Source organism: Pseudophryne corroboree, chromosome 6 (assembly GCF_028390025.1).
Source record: "Pseudophryne corroboree isolate aPseCor3 chromosome 6, aPseCor3.hap2, whole genome shotgun sequence".
In the NCBI taxonomy this organism is placed as follows: Eukaryota; Metazoa; Chordata; class Amphibia; order Anura; family Myobatrachidae; genus Pseudophryne; species Pseudophryne corroboree.
In genome coordinates, this window is record NC_086449.1 from 572,179,860 (window position 1) to 572,199,257 (window position 19,398).

Here is a 19,398-nt window from a genome sequence, read left to right on the forward strand (position 1 = left end):
AAATTTAATATTTCTTTCCCTCCTAGTTTGAAGCTCCACCAATACCATGTAGATAGGTCCCTAATATGTTTTAACATTTCCAATTCCCGAAAGCCGGGAAATTGGGAAGTGACATGGAACAACCGAACCATGACATTCTCACACAGAGCTGATAGAATGCCCATCGACTCAGAGCTTATACGCCAAATAGCCAACAGTGGAAGAAATTCCCAATATAGGTACACTCTAGGAAGTAGGCCCATGCGAGTTGGAGAAGTATCACCAGGATTCTGTGCACATATCATACAACCTGATACGTGTACTAGTCAGATGAGAGAGCTAGGGATAGGAGTTCTCACCTGGAAGGTTTGTAATATGGTGATGTCATATTCTGTCCCATATGTCCTCCCCGATGATGCATATTTCATATGTGGGAGGAAGGCGTATAAGTGGCTTGCCCCAAACTCAGAGGGATTGTGTTACATTGGAAGAGTGTTACCGGAAGTAATGACCATTACCCATGAAAAGATGAAAGATGTTCACCGCAATGCTCAAGCTCCTTACACTCACACCCATTACGAACACATTGTAAAAAGACACCTTATAGATAGGACAGAGCATGCAGCCTCTGATTTGATCCACGAATCCACCGGGATTCAATTCCTACTCGCGTTAGATATCACCCGTACCGCCAGAGGAGTTATAAATTTTAGGTATATTACCGCGCTAGCGAACCTGATAGACAATATCACCGAGATGTATGATGACACCTTTAGATATACTGGGAGAGAATTGCAAGCTTACAAAACGGAACTGATCCAGCACAGGATGGTTCTAAATTACCTCACAGCAGTGACAGGAGGGTATTGTGTCACCCTAGCAACTCAGTATGACGTGAAGTGTTGTACGTATATCACAAACAGCACTGAGGACCCAACAGAGGTCATAGATCAAAAGATGGACGATATCTTGCAATTGAAGTGGGAGTTCCGAAGGAGACACAACCTTACCCTTGCTTCTGTGGGTAATGAACTAACCGGCTGGGTATCATGGTTGAACCCACGTAATTGGTTCTCAGGTTTAGGAGAATGGGCTCAAAATGTTGTCGTTACTGTAGGGAAGTTCCTCTTATGTATCCTAGGAGTTGTCATAATGATTGGTCTGATATTCAAATGTGTTCGGATTTTAATGAATTGCAAGCGTAGAACCATATTGATGAGTTTGAGGAGCGAGGGCATTGTAACAACAACTAGTTTAATTTATGACCCGTCAATCGAGGTAATGTTGTGATAAAATGTGATTCCACGGTCCGTTTCTTTCACCCGTTTCTCCTTTGATTTTCTCCGAGGTACCAAGAAATCCACCTGGAAGAAGAATTCGTTGACCTTTTATACAGACCTCTGATGAACTGTGTCACAGACACCTAATGAGCTTTTAGAGACTGTAATTCTTTTTATGGACACTTGAAGAAGCTTTGCTTGCCAATTACCGCAAAGCTACAGTAAAGATACGACAACCAGACAAGACATCAGACAAGACATCAACAAGACTCCAATCGGCGACCACATACATAATCATATGAATGCATTTATAACGCATGTTTCTTATCTTCATCTCTGCTATCTTCAGGTAGTGACACACATAGTCGACAGGTAATATAGGCACATATATTAGCACTCACATATTTTCCCCTTTCATGTATTATCAACTAATGTGCACCCCATTTGTTGTAACCAAAAGCCGAAAAGAGCTCGGTAGAGTTTGACAGCCCACCCACAGACCCTTAATACGGGATAAGAAGGATTCAATGTATACTTCGCAATACCTCGAAGCTTGATTTAGAACACGTACGGCACGATGATACATGACCCCTCAGACATGGATTTCATACACGCATGCTATTACTATCTCACTAGGTCATACATTTCCCACCTCCTCCTCTCCTCCCTACTCCCAATCATAATGAGGTATTTCATGATAACATATATTTTTCTGCTTGAATTGTTTAGATAGTGGCAGTTATTTTTGACTGCCAAAGGGTGGACTGTCAAAGTCGAAAAATATCGTGATTCACAATGCCTTGTACTAACCCCAATGCACATGCCCGCTGCTCGTGCACCCACTCCCCCGTGCGTACGCATCCCCTCAGGTTGCGTAAGGGACGCTCCGACGTCTCCTGCGCATGGAGATGTGTACTTACGGCGGAGTTTGTGAGCGTCTAGCGAGCGACTCGATCGCTACATATTTAACCTAAATAGTGTGATTTATAGATAGTATCTCCCTTAACAATGTTATAAAGTATGTTTAGTATAAACGGTTCTTGGACAGAGAAATTCCTCTTTGCATGATATGAAGGGCAGACAAAGGTAGAACGGTGATGTCTAGTATCCAGCTGTAGAGTATTTTAAATGTAACATTTCGGTGTTGGTTAAGAAGAGATTGTTCGCTCCTGCGTATAGTTATGTTTAAAAGTAGTTTCTAGACATTTACTGTATTTACTGTTCATTATCCATGCGGCGGGAATCCTGAGGATACCTCCCACCTGAGCAGTTGGAAATAGACACAGCCCACCTGTTCGAACCCACCTATGACCTTTTGTTATAATGCAGAGACACATTCCTGTGTCCAATGAACAATGAGATTGTAGGGACCATTGTATCGTACTATATGCTGTGTATATAAAGGCCACCATTGCTGGACCAGCACTCACTCTCTCTACAAAGGTTTTCACACTGAAGGCTGAGGGCTGGTCCAGGACGCGCTTGCGAATCATTCCCACGTGTGTAAGTTTCTCTGTAGCCATTTTGTTATTCCTTGTGTACGCCATTCGTTCTCATTTTGTTATCCTTTAAGTGTTTGCCATTTTATTCTCTTTGTGTTTATTCTGTTTGCGATCGTTCGCTATTGTTCACATTTATTTCTTGTTATTCTGTTTAGATATTGATGTTAGGTCTGTAGTGTATAAGCTGTAACTGTTTTTCCCCTTTTTATACTAAAGTATCTTCTACGAAGGTGTTGGAACCTTACCAGGTCTTGTGTGTTTCACCAGTTATTATATAGGGTTTCTGAGCTTCTCAATCGCTCAAACAGCTTTCATATTATCAAGGTCAATAAGCGTTACTTTGTGGTAATATTACAGTACTAAGGTTTACAGTATAAGCATACCCTTACAGTGTGTTGTTAAACAAGGTTTACAGTGTGTCATTCAGTGAGCGTCAGCGTCGCTCGTGTCTCACTCTCACGGCACAGCGTCCGCTACGCCAACAGCGTAGCAGTACAGTACTCGGACCGCCTATAGCGTGCTCGATACCAAGCGTAAGCCCGTGAGCGTACGTGCCGCTCGTGCGTCGCGCCCACGGCTTAGCGTCTGCTACGCTAAGTGCGTACCCTTACGGTACTCCGTGCGCCAATTGCGTACTTAGTCCATAATAAGTATATAGCTTATGTTCAAAGGTAAATATTTGACATTATCACCATGAAGCGACAGTAAGGAGAGACAGCAGGAGGCAGAAATAAATGATCATTCTTGATTAATATGAGAGCTAAATCATGTGTATCAAAACAAAGTGGGCAGTATAAAGGTGACTTCAGCAATGGACATAGGAGTGTAGATGAAAGCGTCCTCCTCACAAAGTTTCCGGGGGTCTCTGCAGAGAAATGCAGAAGCCAGAGACATCCCGCTGTCGTAGTAAGGGGCCAGGCAGAGGCGACCAGAGAGTGAGAAAGCGCAGGATCCAGAGGCATGGAAGATCCATCCACAACAGCAAGGAGATCAGTGCCATACAGAGAGCTGGGGCAGTGAAATGTGGACCACAAGGTCAGTGATGACCGGAGGCAGCTGGTATCTGCAGCAGCAGACAGGGAGCAGAACTGCTAGTATGCTCCCTGTCTGCAGTATCGTGGGCAGGATGACCTACTCCAGCAGGGTAGTGTGCAGGTGGCAAGATGGCACCCATCGGCCTCTCCAGCATCAGTGTTATACTCCAGCAGTATCCTGCGCAGGATGTCCTATTCCAGCAGACAGCGCAGGATACAGAGGCATGGGAGGTCCATCCACAGCAGCAAGAAGGTCAGTGCCATGCAGAGAGCTGGGGCAGTGGAATGTGGACCACAGGGTCAGTAATGACTGGAGGCAGCCTGTATCTGCAGCAGCAGACAGGGAGCAGACTGAGCTGCTCATTCAACAGCAGGGAAATCAGAGACACAGACATTATCCAGCAGGGTAGCTTTCAGGTGGCAAGATGGCACCCATAATCTTCTCCGGCACTGGTATACTACACCAGCAGTATCCTGGGTCAAGGACGCAGCTACTACAATTGCAATGATCTGCTCCTGTGTTTCTGATCTCTGATTGTTTTTTGACTGTACTGTAGCTGGGTACACTGACACTCTAGTAAATTCTATATATCTGATAAACAGTCTAATCGACAGATGAATTATCGGTGTGCACCTGTACACACTAAGCAATTTCTAGCTCAGTGTGCCATTTCTTCATATATTTTTTCACAGGATCGTGCAGCACATCAAATTCCAACCACCTGATCTGACCGTTTATCGGTTAACGCTCCTGCATACACACTATACAATTATCGGGCCGATCATACAATCATCGGCTGATCAGCCTGATAACTGTATAGTGCATACCCGACTTTAGTTTGTTTGGAACTCAGCCAGACTCCACCTCACCAGAAATCTTCTCAGACAAATAATTAACTATAGATGGATAGTACACATTAAGGGCGTAATTAAAATAAATACACTTAAAGGGTTACATGTTGCCTAATATCTTGTAATCCATAAGATAACCATGACACCTTGTATTATACTAACTATTTTTATTAGCTGCAGTACCCAGTGGGTGTCCTGTTATACCACCTTGGATAAATGATTACTATCCATGCAGGAGTTCTGGTAGCACAAATACTGGTAACCATATAAAGCTTTATTGGAATATCAAGTGTTCTACATGAAGTACAACATTCTGGTTCTAAGAATTGGCCAAAAGTTATCATACGATTTGTAACAGCATTTGGCGCTTTTTTTTAATTTTTATAAATACAAGATTTTGGTAGGAGAGGGCATTCGTAACTGCGTATACACATATATGTACAGTATGTGTGTATATATATATATATATATATATATATATATATATATATACACACAGTGCATGCATCCAGAAAATATTCATAGCGCTTCACTTTTTCCACATTTTGTTATGTTACCATACAGTACCTCCCAACAGTTATCTTCTAGAAAGAGGGACCGTTATGCAGGGCGAAGCCACGCCCACCCCAAAAAGGGGGCGTGGCCGCGGGGAAAGGCTTCACGGCAATGCCACAACTGCTTGCAACACCTATCATTTTCGTCACTGAGGGGGCATGCCCAGCACTCTGTGAGCTGCTCACATGCCCTCTCTCCCTCTGTCTCCTGTGAATAGACACTGTGCACATGGCTGCTACCAAGGGAGGAGGTAAGAAGGTCCCCCAGGTGGGACCCACCTGTAAATCGCGTTCCGGTCGTGGTTTCAGGAGACAGACCGCGACGCTGGCGTGGACACTGTGACAGAGCAGGGACCCCGCTATATCCACCAGGGCATGGGAGCACAGGTCGGATAGTGAAATATCCACTTTAATAAGGCTCCAGAGTACCCAGGTGGTGAGGACCAGCATAGGGGAAAAGGCAGTTGACCTGTAGCCCCTCTCCCAGCTCCAGGCGCCATCTACTGCTGGTGTTCCCACCCTGGAGCTGCCTCACACTCTCCCTCACTCCCTTACTGAGACTCTGGGCGCCATCTTCTCACAGTAGCTGTGACTGGTCTCCGGGACTGCAGGGCAAGGTCTCCTCTGTAAATCCGCCTGATTCATCAGCGCTGTAATTTTACAGACACTTAAGTATTCTACATGTCATTTTAAGACAGTGTTACTGTAGTTAAGAACAAGTGTAGCTCTACCAGAATATATTGTACCAGTATTCTGATATATACATTCGGTCTCGGACCGCGCATTGTTATACATATATATTTACTAGTCCAGTGCAGTTTTATTGTCTTACTAAAATAATTATCTGCATTGTCATTGTGACTGTATGTGCCTGTATCTGCTATGTGGATTTTACTTTCAGTGTATCCCAGCTATATCTTTCACTGTATTCTGTGCCCTAAGGAACTAGGTGCGTCAGCGTCTCATATATAGTGCTGCACAATATTTACCGTCAAGTGTAATCTATTGTGTACTCTGTCACATACTGCCGGATTTATTAGCTGGTGTTGCGTACTGTGTACGCAGTCACATAGTACCGGATTTAGATGCTGGCGTTGTGTACTGTGTTCGCTGTCACATACTAGGGGATTTATTCGCAGGTGGTGTACTCTGTCTGGCTGTATCGCTCTGCAGTTACATTCACTAAAATGTCTAACACAAAGGGCGGGAAATCCACGGAAGCTCCTGTATCATGCAGCGCATGCGCCAGGGATTTGCCTGAGGGGGAAGGTTTGAATGATGGTCTGTGTAATATGTGCCATACATGTCCAAGTCAGCCCGCTGCTCCTGTAGCCAATCAGGAGCCACCTTGAGCGGCGCTCTCAACTTTGCTTAATATGCTTGTGACACGCCTTATGGGACCTCCTGTGCCATTGCAGCCATATATTGTCCCTGTGGTAAATCCGCCCTGGGCGGATACTCTGTCTACCCAGATGCAACAATTGAATCAATCCTTGGTTAGACAAAAGCCTACCCCACGTCCCTCTGGGGTCAAGGGGTCATCTAAGCGGGCCGCTTTCTCCTCACAATCCACTAATATCTCAGATGATACTTCTGATGAGGATGGGGAGTATACTGATCCGTCAGACACTGATACAGTTGCTTCTGACGAGGACCCTATAACTCAGGTTGATGTCCCTGACCTAGTGGAGGCTATTAAGCTGATTCTACAAATCGATGATGATGTAGATCCCACTACTGCGTCTAAGAAACCTGATAAGTTTAAATGTCAGAAGTTAACTAAAACATTATTACCGCATTCTGACCATTTAGTAGACATACGTCAAGAACCCTGGTCTTCTCCAGGAAATAAATTCTCTGTCTAAAAAGATGCTAGCTCGTTATCCTATCCCTGCTGAGTTGTGTAACAAGTGGGAAAATTCACCGCCGGTGGATTCCCATGTCACCCATCTTGTGGTGTCATCTACTCTACCTGTCACCTCACTGTAGGAACCGACAGATAAGCGTGTGGAGGGGTGCGTGAAGTCTATTTACTCCCTTACAGGTGCTGTACATAGACCCACTATAGCTGCCTCCTGGGCCGCAAAAGGAATTGAGGCATGGTTATATCTGACACTGCCAGACAACATCTGTCTCATATTACCACCGCCTCCCATTATATTCAGGAGGTGTCCTCTGAGGCAGGTGTAATGGGCGGCCAAGGCATCAACTGCGTCCATCCTGGCTCACCGAATTCTGTGTTTGAGGTCATGGAAGGTGGACCTCGACTCCAAAAAGACCTTGGAGGTACTCCCTTTTAAGAAAGACATCCTATTTGGGGAAGATCTGAATAAGATTGTGACTGACTTAGCGGCGGCTAAGACTGCTTTTCTCCCGAATACAAATCCTTTGGCACAAAAGGCAAAGAGTACCACTTTTCGTTCCTTTCGACCTCAAGGGAAAGCAAAAAGGTCAGGCATACCCGAGACAAGCTCGTGCTCCCAAAAACACTACACCCAAAGCAAAACAATCCTGGGCTGCCCATCAGCCTGCTTCCAAACAAGACAAGCCTGATGCATGAAGGGGCGAGCCTCCCTCTGGGGGATCCCAAGGTGGGAGGCAGACTTCTGCAGTTCACCCAGGTCTGGTTAAAGACCACTTCAGATGCATGGGAGTGAGAAGTCGTCTCTCACGGGTACGCAGTCTCTTTAAAGAGACGTCCTCCTCGCCGGTTCTGCATGACGGTGATTCCTTCGGACCAGTTGAAGGCGCAAGCTCTACACCTGGTTGTGCGTTCCCTCCTGGATACAGGAGTGGAGGTGCCAGTAGCCCTGCCCCAGAGAGGCGGATGATACTACTCAACCCTGTTTCTAGTCCCGAAACCCAATGGGTCTTTCCGGCCTATATTCAACCTCAAATCACTGAACAAATTTGTGAGAGTGTCCAAGTTCCGTACGTAAACACTGCGCTCAATTGTACTGGCCATGGAACCCGGAGATTATATGGTATCCCTGGATATACAAGATGCTTATCTGCATATAGGATCTGTGCAAACTGGAAGGCGGGGGTAGCAAGTCTGCGCTGTATAGGACTGAGACAGCTGGCCGTGTGGAGAGTGCCAGAGCTCCCTAAGGGCTCAGTACAAAAGTGCAAAATGGAAAAGGGGGTGTGCTCTCTCTACAATGGCGCTGGTCTCTCTTACGGTCACCTATGTATGTGGCTAATACCCAGGTGTGAAAGTGTATGTTGAAACACACTGGTATGGTAAATAAAATTGAATTTAATACAATACTAACATGCAATGTCTAAAAACAAGCAATACATAAAAAAACACAAGTGGACTGGGAACAGGCCATGGGGGGAATGTGATCCTACCGATGCAGGTGGTGTAGCCGCAGGTGTCAAATAAAGGCAGGGTACCCCGGAAAATACCCTGCTGGTGGCTCCTCTGATCGAATTCCCTTTCCAGGCAATCAGGAAAACAGTCCATCAAACGTCCAGGGGGTGGGCGTTGGAGATACCTTGTGGTGCTGCCCACTCCCTGCCCACCAGCAGGGTATTTCCGGGGGTACCCTGCCTTTATTTGACACCTGCGGCTCCTGCACCTGCATCGGTAGGATCACATTCCCCCCATGGCCTGTTCCCAGTCCACTTGTGTTTTTTTATGTATTGCTTGTTTTTTTAGACATTGCATGTTAGTATTGTATTAAATTCAATTTTATTTACCATACCAGTGTGTTTCAACATACACTTTTACACCTGGGTATTATCCACATACATAGGTGACCGTAAGAGAGACCAGCGCCATTGTAGAGAGGGCACACCCCCTTTTCCATTTTGTGCTTATCTGCATATACCTATTGCCATATCGCATCAGCAATATCTGCGGTTTGCTATTGGCAACCTTCACTATCAGTTCCAGGCTCTGCCGTTTGGACTGGCCACAGCCCCTTGCATCTCCACCAAGATTATGGCCGTAATGACGGCTCATCTCCGTCGTCAGGGAATCAGGATCCTGCCATATCTGGACGACTTACTGATCCTGGCGAACTCCCAAGATGTCCTCCTCAGCCATCTGCAACTGGCGGTACGCTTCCTACAAGCCCACTGGTGGCTCGTCAACTGGAAGAAGTCCTCGCTGGTCCCTGCTCGGAGCATGGTGCACCTGGGGGAACTGCTGGACACACACACAGCCAAAGACTGTTTCTGTCTCCAGAGAAAGTACTGAAACTTCAGGACAGGATCGGATACTTCCTCTCTCACCCAAGAGTGTCGATACACTCTGCGATGCAAGTACTAGGCCTCACGGTGTCAGTTTTCAACATGGTAGAGTACGCTCAATTTCATTCCCGCCCTCTACAGCGGTTAATCCTTTCCAAATGGGATGGCCTGCCTCATTGGATTAGGTCTCAAATGATCTCCTTGACTCTGGAGGTTCGTCTGTCCCTTCTGGATCCCCAACTGGGTCCTAAGGACTACAGACGCCAGTCTGAGGGGTTGGGGCGCAGTGCTGGAGCAACACTCTCTCCAGGGTCGGTGGACCAAGGAGGAATCTCTCCTCCCGATAAACATTCTGGAATTGCGGGCAGTGTTCAATGCTTTGACCCTTGCCTTGCCTCTAATACAGAACAGGTCTGTTCAAGTACAATCAGACAACGCCACCACGGTGGCTTACATAAACCATCAAGGTGGCACTCGAAGCTGCATGGCAATGATGGAAGTGTCAAAAATCCTTCGTTGGGCGGAACGCCATCTGCCAGCAATATCAGCAGTGTTCATTCCAGGAGTCCTCAACTGGGAAGCGGACTTCCTCAGTCGTCAGGACGTGCTCACCGGAGAGTGGAGTCTTCATCAGGAAGTCTTTCAACTCCTAGTGGACAAGTGAGATCTACCAGATGTAGACCTGATGGCGTCTCGACACAATCACAAAGTTCCGATCTTCGGAACAAGAACAAGGGATCCTCAAGCAGTGTTTGTGGACGCACTGGCAATTCCATGGAACTTTTGGCTGCCCTACGTGTTCCCTCCAGTGTCACTTCTGCCCAGGGTACTACGGAAGTTCAGGCAAGAAGGAGGAATACTACTTCTAGTCACTCCAACGTGGCCCAGATGGCATTGGTTCTCAGACCTGCGGGGTCTATCAATAGAGCGTCCTCTTCTAATTCCTCAATGCCCAGACCTTCTCGTTTAGGGCCCCTTTGTCTACCCGGACCTGGCCAGACTGGCTTTGACGGTGTGGCTCTTAAAGCTTCACTCCTGAGGGCCAAAGGATTCTCCAAGGTGATTATCCAAACTATGCTAAAGGCCCGCAAGCCGGCCTCTGCACGGATTTATTATAGGGTCTGGAATTCTTACTTCACCTGGTATGCTACTAAAAATTACGCTGCTTACAAGTTTAGTACTTCCAGACTTTTTTATTGCAACAAGGCCCGGATTTAGGACTTCGTCTGGCCTCCCTCAAGGTTCACATATCTGCCTTGTCGGTGTGGTTTCCGAGGAAAATTGTGTCTATGCCTGACGTTCATACATTCCCTCAGGGGATACTGTGGATTCAGCCTCCCTATGTGGCTCCATGGGATTTGTCTGTTGTCCTGAATGCCCTGCAAGAGTCTCCATTTGAACCTCTTGAGTCAGTGGACCTTAAATGCCTTACGGCTAAGGTCCTTTTCTTATTGGCTATTGCCTCTGCCAGAAGGGTATTGGACTTAGGCGCTTTATCCTGTCGTCCACCCTTTTTGATATTTCATCGTGACCAAGCAGTTCTCCGAACTCGCCCCTTTACTTAAGGTGGTGTCATATTTTCACCTTAACCAAGAGATTGTGGTTCCGCCATTCATCCCTTCTGACTTGTCCTCCAAAGAACGGTCTTTGGATGTGGTAAGGGCTCTCCGTTTATATGTGGAGAGGACTGCCTCTATTAGGAGGTCAGATGCCCTTTTAGTTCTATTTGGTTTCCACAAATGTGGCTGGCCTGTGAATCAAACCTTGGCCAGATGGATTAGAATGGTGATTTCACAAGCTTATGTGCAGGCTGGACTCCTGGCTCCTACTGCTATTAAGGCCCATTCTACTCGGTCTGTTGGACCTTCTTGGGCGGCCCACCGTGGCACGTTCGCAGAACAATTGTGCAAGGCGGCTACGTGGTCCTCCGTGAACACGTTCATTAGGTTCTATGCCTTTGATACTTCCGCATCCCAGGATGCTTCCTTTGGACGTCGGGTTCTCACTTCTCGTACCTGCTAAGATGCATCCCCTTCCTTGAGGAACTGCTTTAGGACATCCTCAATGTATTCCCTGTGGAACACAGTGTATGCCACTGCAGAAAAGTAGATTTATGGTAGACTTACCATGGTTAAATCTCTTTCTGCGAGGTACCTGGGTTCCACAGTGCGCCCACCCTGACGCATTTAGCTTCTTTGGGTTTGTATGGCATTGGCCGCTAGTCCCTTCTCCTGTCGTGAGAACGTGGTTCTATGTGACTAACATCTGCCTTCTCTTTTACCTGCTGCTGCATTGGACTGGTTAACAAAACTGAGCTCACAGTGCCTGGAGGCGCAGTTATAGAGGCGGCCCCACAATGCATCCTGGGACAGTCTAAAGCTTTAGCCTGTTGATGCCTCTGGATCAAGATCCATCTCTACACCCCAATGTATTCCCTGTGGAACCCAGTGTACCACGCAGAAAGAGATTTAACCATGGTAAGTCTACCATAAATCTCCTTTTTTCACATTGTCATTATGGGGTATTGGGTGTAGAATTATGAGGGGAAAAATTAATTTATACCAGTTTGGAATAAGGCTGTAACATAACAAAATGTGGAATAAGTGAAGCGCAGTGAATATTTTCCGGACGCACTGTATATGTGTATATATATATATATACACACACACACACTATATATATATACATACACACACAGTGGTGCGGGTGCCAGGACCCATGAGGAGCATACCACAGCCAGGGTGTCTCGTGTCTGCAGGTACAGCTGTGGGTGGCTGCTGCCATCATAGTGTGCCCGGCGGGAGGTGCTCTGCTACTCTGTGGCAGCAGAAACAGGCATGAAAGGGCAGCGCGGGAGGGATCCCTGGACCGCACCAACTGAAAAAGTAATGGAGTGGGGGGGGAGTGGAAGGTGTGCGGTCAGTTAATCGGTTTTTACTAACTTGGCTGGGAGGCAGACTACTGTCTCGCAGGCGGATAACCTCCGCTTTTTGTGCCTATGAGCCTCAGTGCCCCCTCTGAACTGTGGGGCCCGTTACACAGATGTCCCCTTTGACCCCCCTTGTCACCGAGCCTGCTTATGAACATGGTAAATGTAAATTCTTCTCCTACTCCTCAGCTATTAGCATTATGTGCTCAGTTCTGTATGGTTAATGAATACAAAACAGTGCATTACCAGTACGTCACAGAAGCACGTACAAGGACTGACTTAACTGGTTTAAATGTCTTTTGTGAGCATCTATTAACCAAGTTGTTATTATTGACTTTAGAGCCATAAAAGCAATTTTACAGTACTCCTCTAGATTGCCACTTCTAGGAAATGAACCTATGCTACTGTACATGGGATGGTATCACTCTAAATATCACTGTGTCACATGGTAAGTACTAGAATGACACTCGTTACACAGAAGAGAGACAAATGCGTTTTACAATGCTCAGTTTGTTTTATTGGATATGTAAAGTGAACAGTATTTGCCAAGAACATACACATATGCCAGAGAGCTGGATATTGGGCCTGATTTGTGTTTGCAAGCAAAGCAAAAAAAGCAAGCAACTGGGCAAAACCATGCTTGTGATGGACCTATTTTACATATAGAAATATAAAAGAGTTCACAAGTGGACATACTCTTAAAGTTATCCATTTGCAGTGACGTGACTAGGGCGGGTGAGCAGTGCATGTGTCCTGGGTGCCGTGGCAGACCCGGTAGAAGGGGGTGCCACGGGCCAGAGCAGCCTATCCACCATAGTGTTTGCTGCTGGACATCCCGCGGACACCTCCAAAGTGTTCCCTGACTCACTGGGCTCCGCCTCTGGTTCTTACCGTCCAGCCTCCTAGAGTCTTCTCTGCTATGGAAAGACATCACAGGGGTGGGTGGGGAGCATGGATGGTAATCACAATGTCAGGGAGAGCTTGTGATTTTTTTTTTCCCCGGGGGAGACAACATTTTTGTCCTGCTCTGAGCACCAAAAACCTTAGTTATGCCTGTCCATCTGTGCGGACTTATGTTACGTCTATTTGGACTATATAATCAAAATCAGATGGATAAATCTCACCGTGTGTACACACCGTAACACAAAGGATAACATGAGATAGGTTAGTGTTCTTTTACGAAATATGTGGTAAAAGGAATAGAAGTGCTTACCCTGCTTGTTCTGGTTGTAGATGTCACTTGCTTTAGCTCCAGTCCATTACTGTCCTCACTGAATGAGATCTCAGAAGGGAATTTAACATTTTTTCGTAATCGTTTTGACTTACACTGTATTTCTGTTAGCAAACCTAAGATATTGAATACACATGACATTTCCACAGTCAGATGTGCTGTCCTGTGCACTGTTAATGCATCCTGTAGCCTAGATGTAAGGTGGTGCTGTGTGCCATGCAAATCAAACATTTTCTCTCAGAGCCGGCCCTAACCAATATGATGCCCAAGGCAAGATTTTTTCTGGTGCCCCCTAGCACAGCCACTAGTTCTGCAGGAGATGCCTGGCATGAGTCAGCTGGCAGCTCTGCTAACGTCAGGCGCCTTTTGTTTATGAGAATGCATCTTATTTGCATTACTATGTGGCTAGGATGCACAAACAGCTTCTGCTGATTAAAATGATATGTGGCATGCCTATATTCTGTGTGCGACTGCGGCTGTATCTGCATTTGAAATGCTACATTACAGTGATTTCCAGAAATACACTGTAACGTAGCATTTCATATACAGATACAGCCACAGTCACACACAGAATATAGGCATGCTGCATATCATTTTAATCAGCAGAAACTGCTGGTGCCCCTAAGCATACCAAATGACACTTGCTTAGTTTGCCTATGCCTAAGGCCGGCTCTGTTTTCTCTGAGCAATAGTAACATTTATTACGTGTTATAAGAGCTGTGTGCACATAACACATAGGGGTCAGTTAGTCACATGACTTGGGTAGAATTATTTAGGGAGCAGCAAATAAATGATTTTACAATAATTGTATTTATTGACTGTTTTTCCCCCAATATAAAAAAAAGTGTGTCCATGTACAGGGCAGCATCCAGTCTAAGGGGTTGACTATGAGCTGCACGGCAAGTGGCATTAGTTGCTGGCAGCTGCAGAAGCCTGATTCACTACCTTATGCTAATGCCAGTTTCCATTCAGCTAATGCAAGGTCCATGTGTCTGCAAGGGGAGGGCCAGGATCCTACTGATTATACACCAACAGTCACCATTAGTACCGGCACATGCAATAGCCCCATGCGAAGTACCAGAGATCGTCAGACACTCCATTCTCCAAACTCACACAACTCAGAATCACACAGAGCTTTAGATACACGCCCAAAACATGGCCATGGCTCTCATGATATTACCACAAATCAGGGCGGTCCTGTGCAATCGCACTGTAGCCGCCCACTTCCAACACCAAAATGCACCATTTCATGGAAAAACAGATCTGGACAAGTTCAGTCTGATTCTGTGATAGGAAATAGGCACAAATGCAGAAATTCACATCTGCACATGCACTGTATGTATGTATGTATGTATGTCCAACCTAATCAGAATCAGCCATGTTACCAGAGACTTACGCATGCGCAGTAGACCCTGCCACATGCCCTGAAAAAGGTCACGACATAACTGCATTTTTGCACACACCCCATTCCCCTCCCCCAAAAGGCCTCTTCCTGTCAATCACTCTGCGACTGATTCCTCATTGTGACTGGCACCGCAAAGGTACCTTAGCGTGTGCACACTGCAGCCACAATGCATGTACAGTCTGCTGACAATCGCTCCATTGCAACACCATCTAACTTGCAATTGCATCTGAATCAGGACCCTTATCTGCGGCACAGCTAACCTCCCAATCTCACGGGGGAGACATGTGAGAGTGAGATAGGCCTACCTTCTCCACTCCCAGCTCTGCTGCTGCTGCCGCCTCTCTCCGGGGGTCACACTGTGTACACTGCTCAGCTTACCGGGAGCCATGTGTACCCATCCTAAGTCATTCAGAGCAATCACTCACTAATACCTCTTTTCCACTAGCCAGCACGGGTCGCAGCCGGGAGCCTGACACAGCTGCGACCCGTGCCAGAGCCCCCTTCTACAATGCGCTCACCAACCCGGCATATTGCCGGGTTGGTGACGCAGCTGGTGACGCGCCAGGGGCGGCGATGGGAGATCACATGATCTCCCAGCGCTGCCCTTCCATACACTGTGAACGGGAGCCATCCCGCATCGACACGGCTTCCGTTTACACTACAACCCTACCCGGATCATTCCCGTGTCCTACCCAGGTAGCTACCCGGGTAGGATTCACAGGTTACTTGATCCGGGTTTTTGCGGAGAGACCCTTTTCCAGTAGCAAAAAACACAGGTAAATGCGCGCCCCCGTGCACTTACCCGTGTTTTTGGAGCTAGTGGAAAAGGGGTATAAGAGTACTGCCAGTGACGTGAATGGCCAGCACAGATACTATGAGGGGAATTTAATTGCTGGTGGGAAATTTTTTAAAAACAACGGCGCAGGTTTTTCCCACAGCCGGACTGAAAATGGGACACGGTGATTTGTATAGAAATCATTGCGTCTTTTTTCATGCACCTCCAGAGCAAGTCTGTTTTTACATAAAATCATTCATTTTTAGAAAAAATCACAGGGACTTGCTCTGGCACTCCCTCTGAGGACTAATTAAGCAATTGGAAGTTTCTAATTAGCTTAATTAGTTTTTGCTCACCTTTTGAAGGTGTGCCTTCTTCATCCAGCATCGGAAGCCGGGTCTACTGCAGCAGGATGAATATGTGAGTGTGTGTGAGTGTTTGCAAGTGTGCATGAGTGTCTGTGAGTGTATGTAAGTATATGTGTGTGCATGAAGTGCTGAAGACCCATCAACCATTTTCTTTAATTGGATATCGCGGATATCGGGAGCATGCATACCCACAGTAATCCAAAATTGGGCGCGAGATAAGCAGGGTTTTTTACCTCGCACCCAATTGAATTCCCCCTATATGTGTTTAATAATGACAACTGCTTGAGGAAGTGTTCTGAATATATGTAATACCTCTAGGAAAAATCTACTGTTACTCTTGCACATAAATTATGTTAGAAAATATGCACACAGACAAATTCACTTACAAAACTATTAGTTTCATTATTGCCACCTATAATTTCTAATGCTTTTAAATAAAATATCCTTCTTTACTTATTAAAAAAAGGTAACCGAAAAGGAAATTCATATTTTTATTGCATGCAAAGCTTTAATTCCAAATGTATTGTGTGAAAGTTTAGGATTACATGGAAACAAAACAAGAAAATGTATATTTCCAAGATACTATTGTTACAAGTAGGAATTATCTATACGTACTGTAAGATGCGCCGGTTTCAGAAGTGGACGCAATGCTGATGTTTGCACAGCTGAGCGATTATTTGCTACTGCTTGAAAAAGTGCTGAAAACCCCTAAGGCGTATGTGTTACCTTGACTGTACGACTCAGGGACATTTTAGCAGAGGATGGAGTCCCTGTGCAGATTTCGGGTGGACCCCTCCTCTCCCCGGCGCAGTAGGCTCTGACATTGTGCCAGAGTCTACTGTGCATGCACAGATCTCCGGAAACGAGGCATCCGGCATGTTCTGGAGACTAATATCACTACTGAGCATGCGTGGCAGCCACTTAGGCTGTGATTTCTACCACGGCTGCAGCGCCCGACAATGGGCCCGTGTGCACCGCACATACTGCACCCATGATAGTAACGCCAATGGTACGACTCCATATGCAGATGTGTATGGGATCTCTAGCATTAGGAACAACCAGACAAAACCATGTGCTTTCCTGGGTTGTGACTGGGTGGTGGCCTGGAGTGAACACAAAAAAGGCTGTCTCATAGGCGATCCATGAAAGTTGATCTCGAAAGATGCATCTTGGGAAAAAGTGGATTTTCTTGCAATCAAAGCCAGTTACAAATTGTCCTTTATGTACGTCTTCATAGTGGACAATTTTCAGGAAGCTCCTGAGCGCAGCTCAGTATTAGCACATAAAGGGCGCATACCATTTACAGTCACATCAACTGCATTGGATAAGTGTACTGTAAGTACAGCTGCTCTAGCGGCCAAAGGGCTGGAAGTGGTGCAATCACATAGATATGCACAGCTCTGAGTACAGGCAAAGAGTCTTGTAGGATTTGAAGAGCGCGTGCGAATAGCGCAAGCGAGCGTAAAATTCTAGGCTGTTAGGATTGCATGGGCTTTACACAATGTTTAGGTTACTTAACAGTTAATAGGCTTGGGGGGTTGGTCTTAATTAGAATAGTGGGAGTGTAGGGAGGAGCTAGCAGACATTTTGTGTGAGACAGGATATGCTTTCTGCCTCTTTCTCTAAGGATTTTCCAGCAGAAGGACATGTGCTCCTGTGAGTAGCTCTTTGATTAATTTTTGTATCTCCAAAATCCTCTTTCTCCACTCTGCTTTATTCTTTCACTAATTCCTATCTATTCTATAGCCTCTTTATTCTCCCTTCTTTCTCTTATTCCCTCACTATCCCCTTTTTCATTCTTCTCCTAATGGCCGCTCGCCCACGCAGACGGGCGCACCCCCCTGCTCGCTACCTAGTACCCGGGTCTGGTGTGGCTTCAGCGGTATCTTCCGCGCTGGGCCACCGCCAGTCCCTCAGCCCTGCCCTGCTGCCGCGGGCGCACCCGTGGGTGCTTCCCCTGGCGGTCTGGGGGCTACTTCCGCCGGAGGTCCCGCAACGCGCTCGCGTGGGCTCTGGCGGATCGCGGCTACACACGGCGCTTCTCCCGCCCCAGCCCCCTCAGCCGCGCGGGACGGGACGGTGGCGGACACAGGGGGACATTACCCCTGGGGGTGCTGCGGCAGCCTCCAGGCGTAGGGGCACACGCAGCACCACCCGGACACTGGCCGCAGGTGGGGGGCAAGGCGGGTCCACTGGGGGGAATAATTTGTCAGCCTCCAGGGGCTCATCTCCCCCCAATACTGTTCAACTCATTCCTGCTGATAGGCCCCTACGGGATCGCGTGGTGCATCCGGAGGCAGCGGCACGTGCGCTCTTCTCGCCACGCGGCCCCCGGGCACGGCGTGCCGAGAGGCGTGGTGCTGCTGTGCCCAGCCTGGGGGAGACCGCAGTGTTTTATGCTCGCCCTGCATTAGGTGCCCCCCGTCCGGTCGGCAACCCCTTCGCGGTTGTTGGCCGGTCCCGGGCGGGCACTGGGCGCAGGACGAGACGCACAGCTTCAGGTACTGCGCATCCGGCTGGTGGTGCGGGGCCTTTGGCCGCCGGCGCACCTGCGACCAGCAGCGTGGTCCTCCCTATTGCTCCTGCGACAGTGGGCGCTCCTGCGGACGGGGACACGGCGGCTGTTTCTGCACTGCTGGTCTCGGTTATAGGGATTTTGACTCCCCTGTTGACGGCGCGGTCATCTTCAAGTGGTTCGGCGGGCCAGTTCGGTGACTTGCGGTCTGCACTCACCCCACTGGTCGCTCAGCTGACGTCGTTATGCTCCGCTTCTCCTTCTGCGGCAGGTCAGCAGCCGCTTGTTTCCACTGGGTCCGGTGCACAGGCACCTGCACTTAGCCACTTGCCAGGCTCTTCGCTGGCACTTTCTGTTCCCTCTCCTGTTGCAGATCCGGTGGACATGCCGGAGAGTGATTCCAGCGACAGCGACCAGTCTTCTGCATCGGCTGCCACGAGACGGGCCTCCCAGGCCTCCCCATCCGGTGAGACTAATGGTAATGGCGTTTTGGGTCAGCAGGGTGCCGGGGCCGAGACTGCCAAGGGCAAAGACCAGGCAAAGGTTGTCAAGGGTAAACGCCATAGGCACGGGCGTTCCCACAAGCGCAGTAAGCGATCGCGCCGCCTTAGGCATGGTAGCAGTAGCAGCAGTCCGGAAGAGGGCAGCCCCAGCGACGTCGTGCGTTGCCCATACACCAAGGTTATGCGGGGTCTCCGCCCACGGATACAGGATCGTATCAATAGCGGATCTTACGTGGATGTCTTCGCATTAACATCCAAGTCCCCTAAGGCT

At 47.6% G+C, this 19,398-nt stretch overlaps 1 protein-coding gene across 1 annotated transcript in view; it reads right to left on the minus strand.

Moving 5' to 3' along the window:
* The window catches only part of NR1H4 (nuclear receptor subfamily 1 group H member 4), a 225,053-nt gene that overhangs the window by 45,655 nt on the left and 160,000 nt on the right, over nucleotides 1-19,398 (minus strand). The window contains exon 6 of the mRNA XM_063927833.1: nucleotides 13,544-13,677. Coding sequence (XP_063783903.1) covers nucleotides 13,544-13,677 — 134 coding nt within the window. The remainder of the gene's footprint in view (nucleotides 1-13,543; nucleotides 13,678-19,398) is intronic.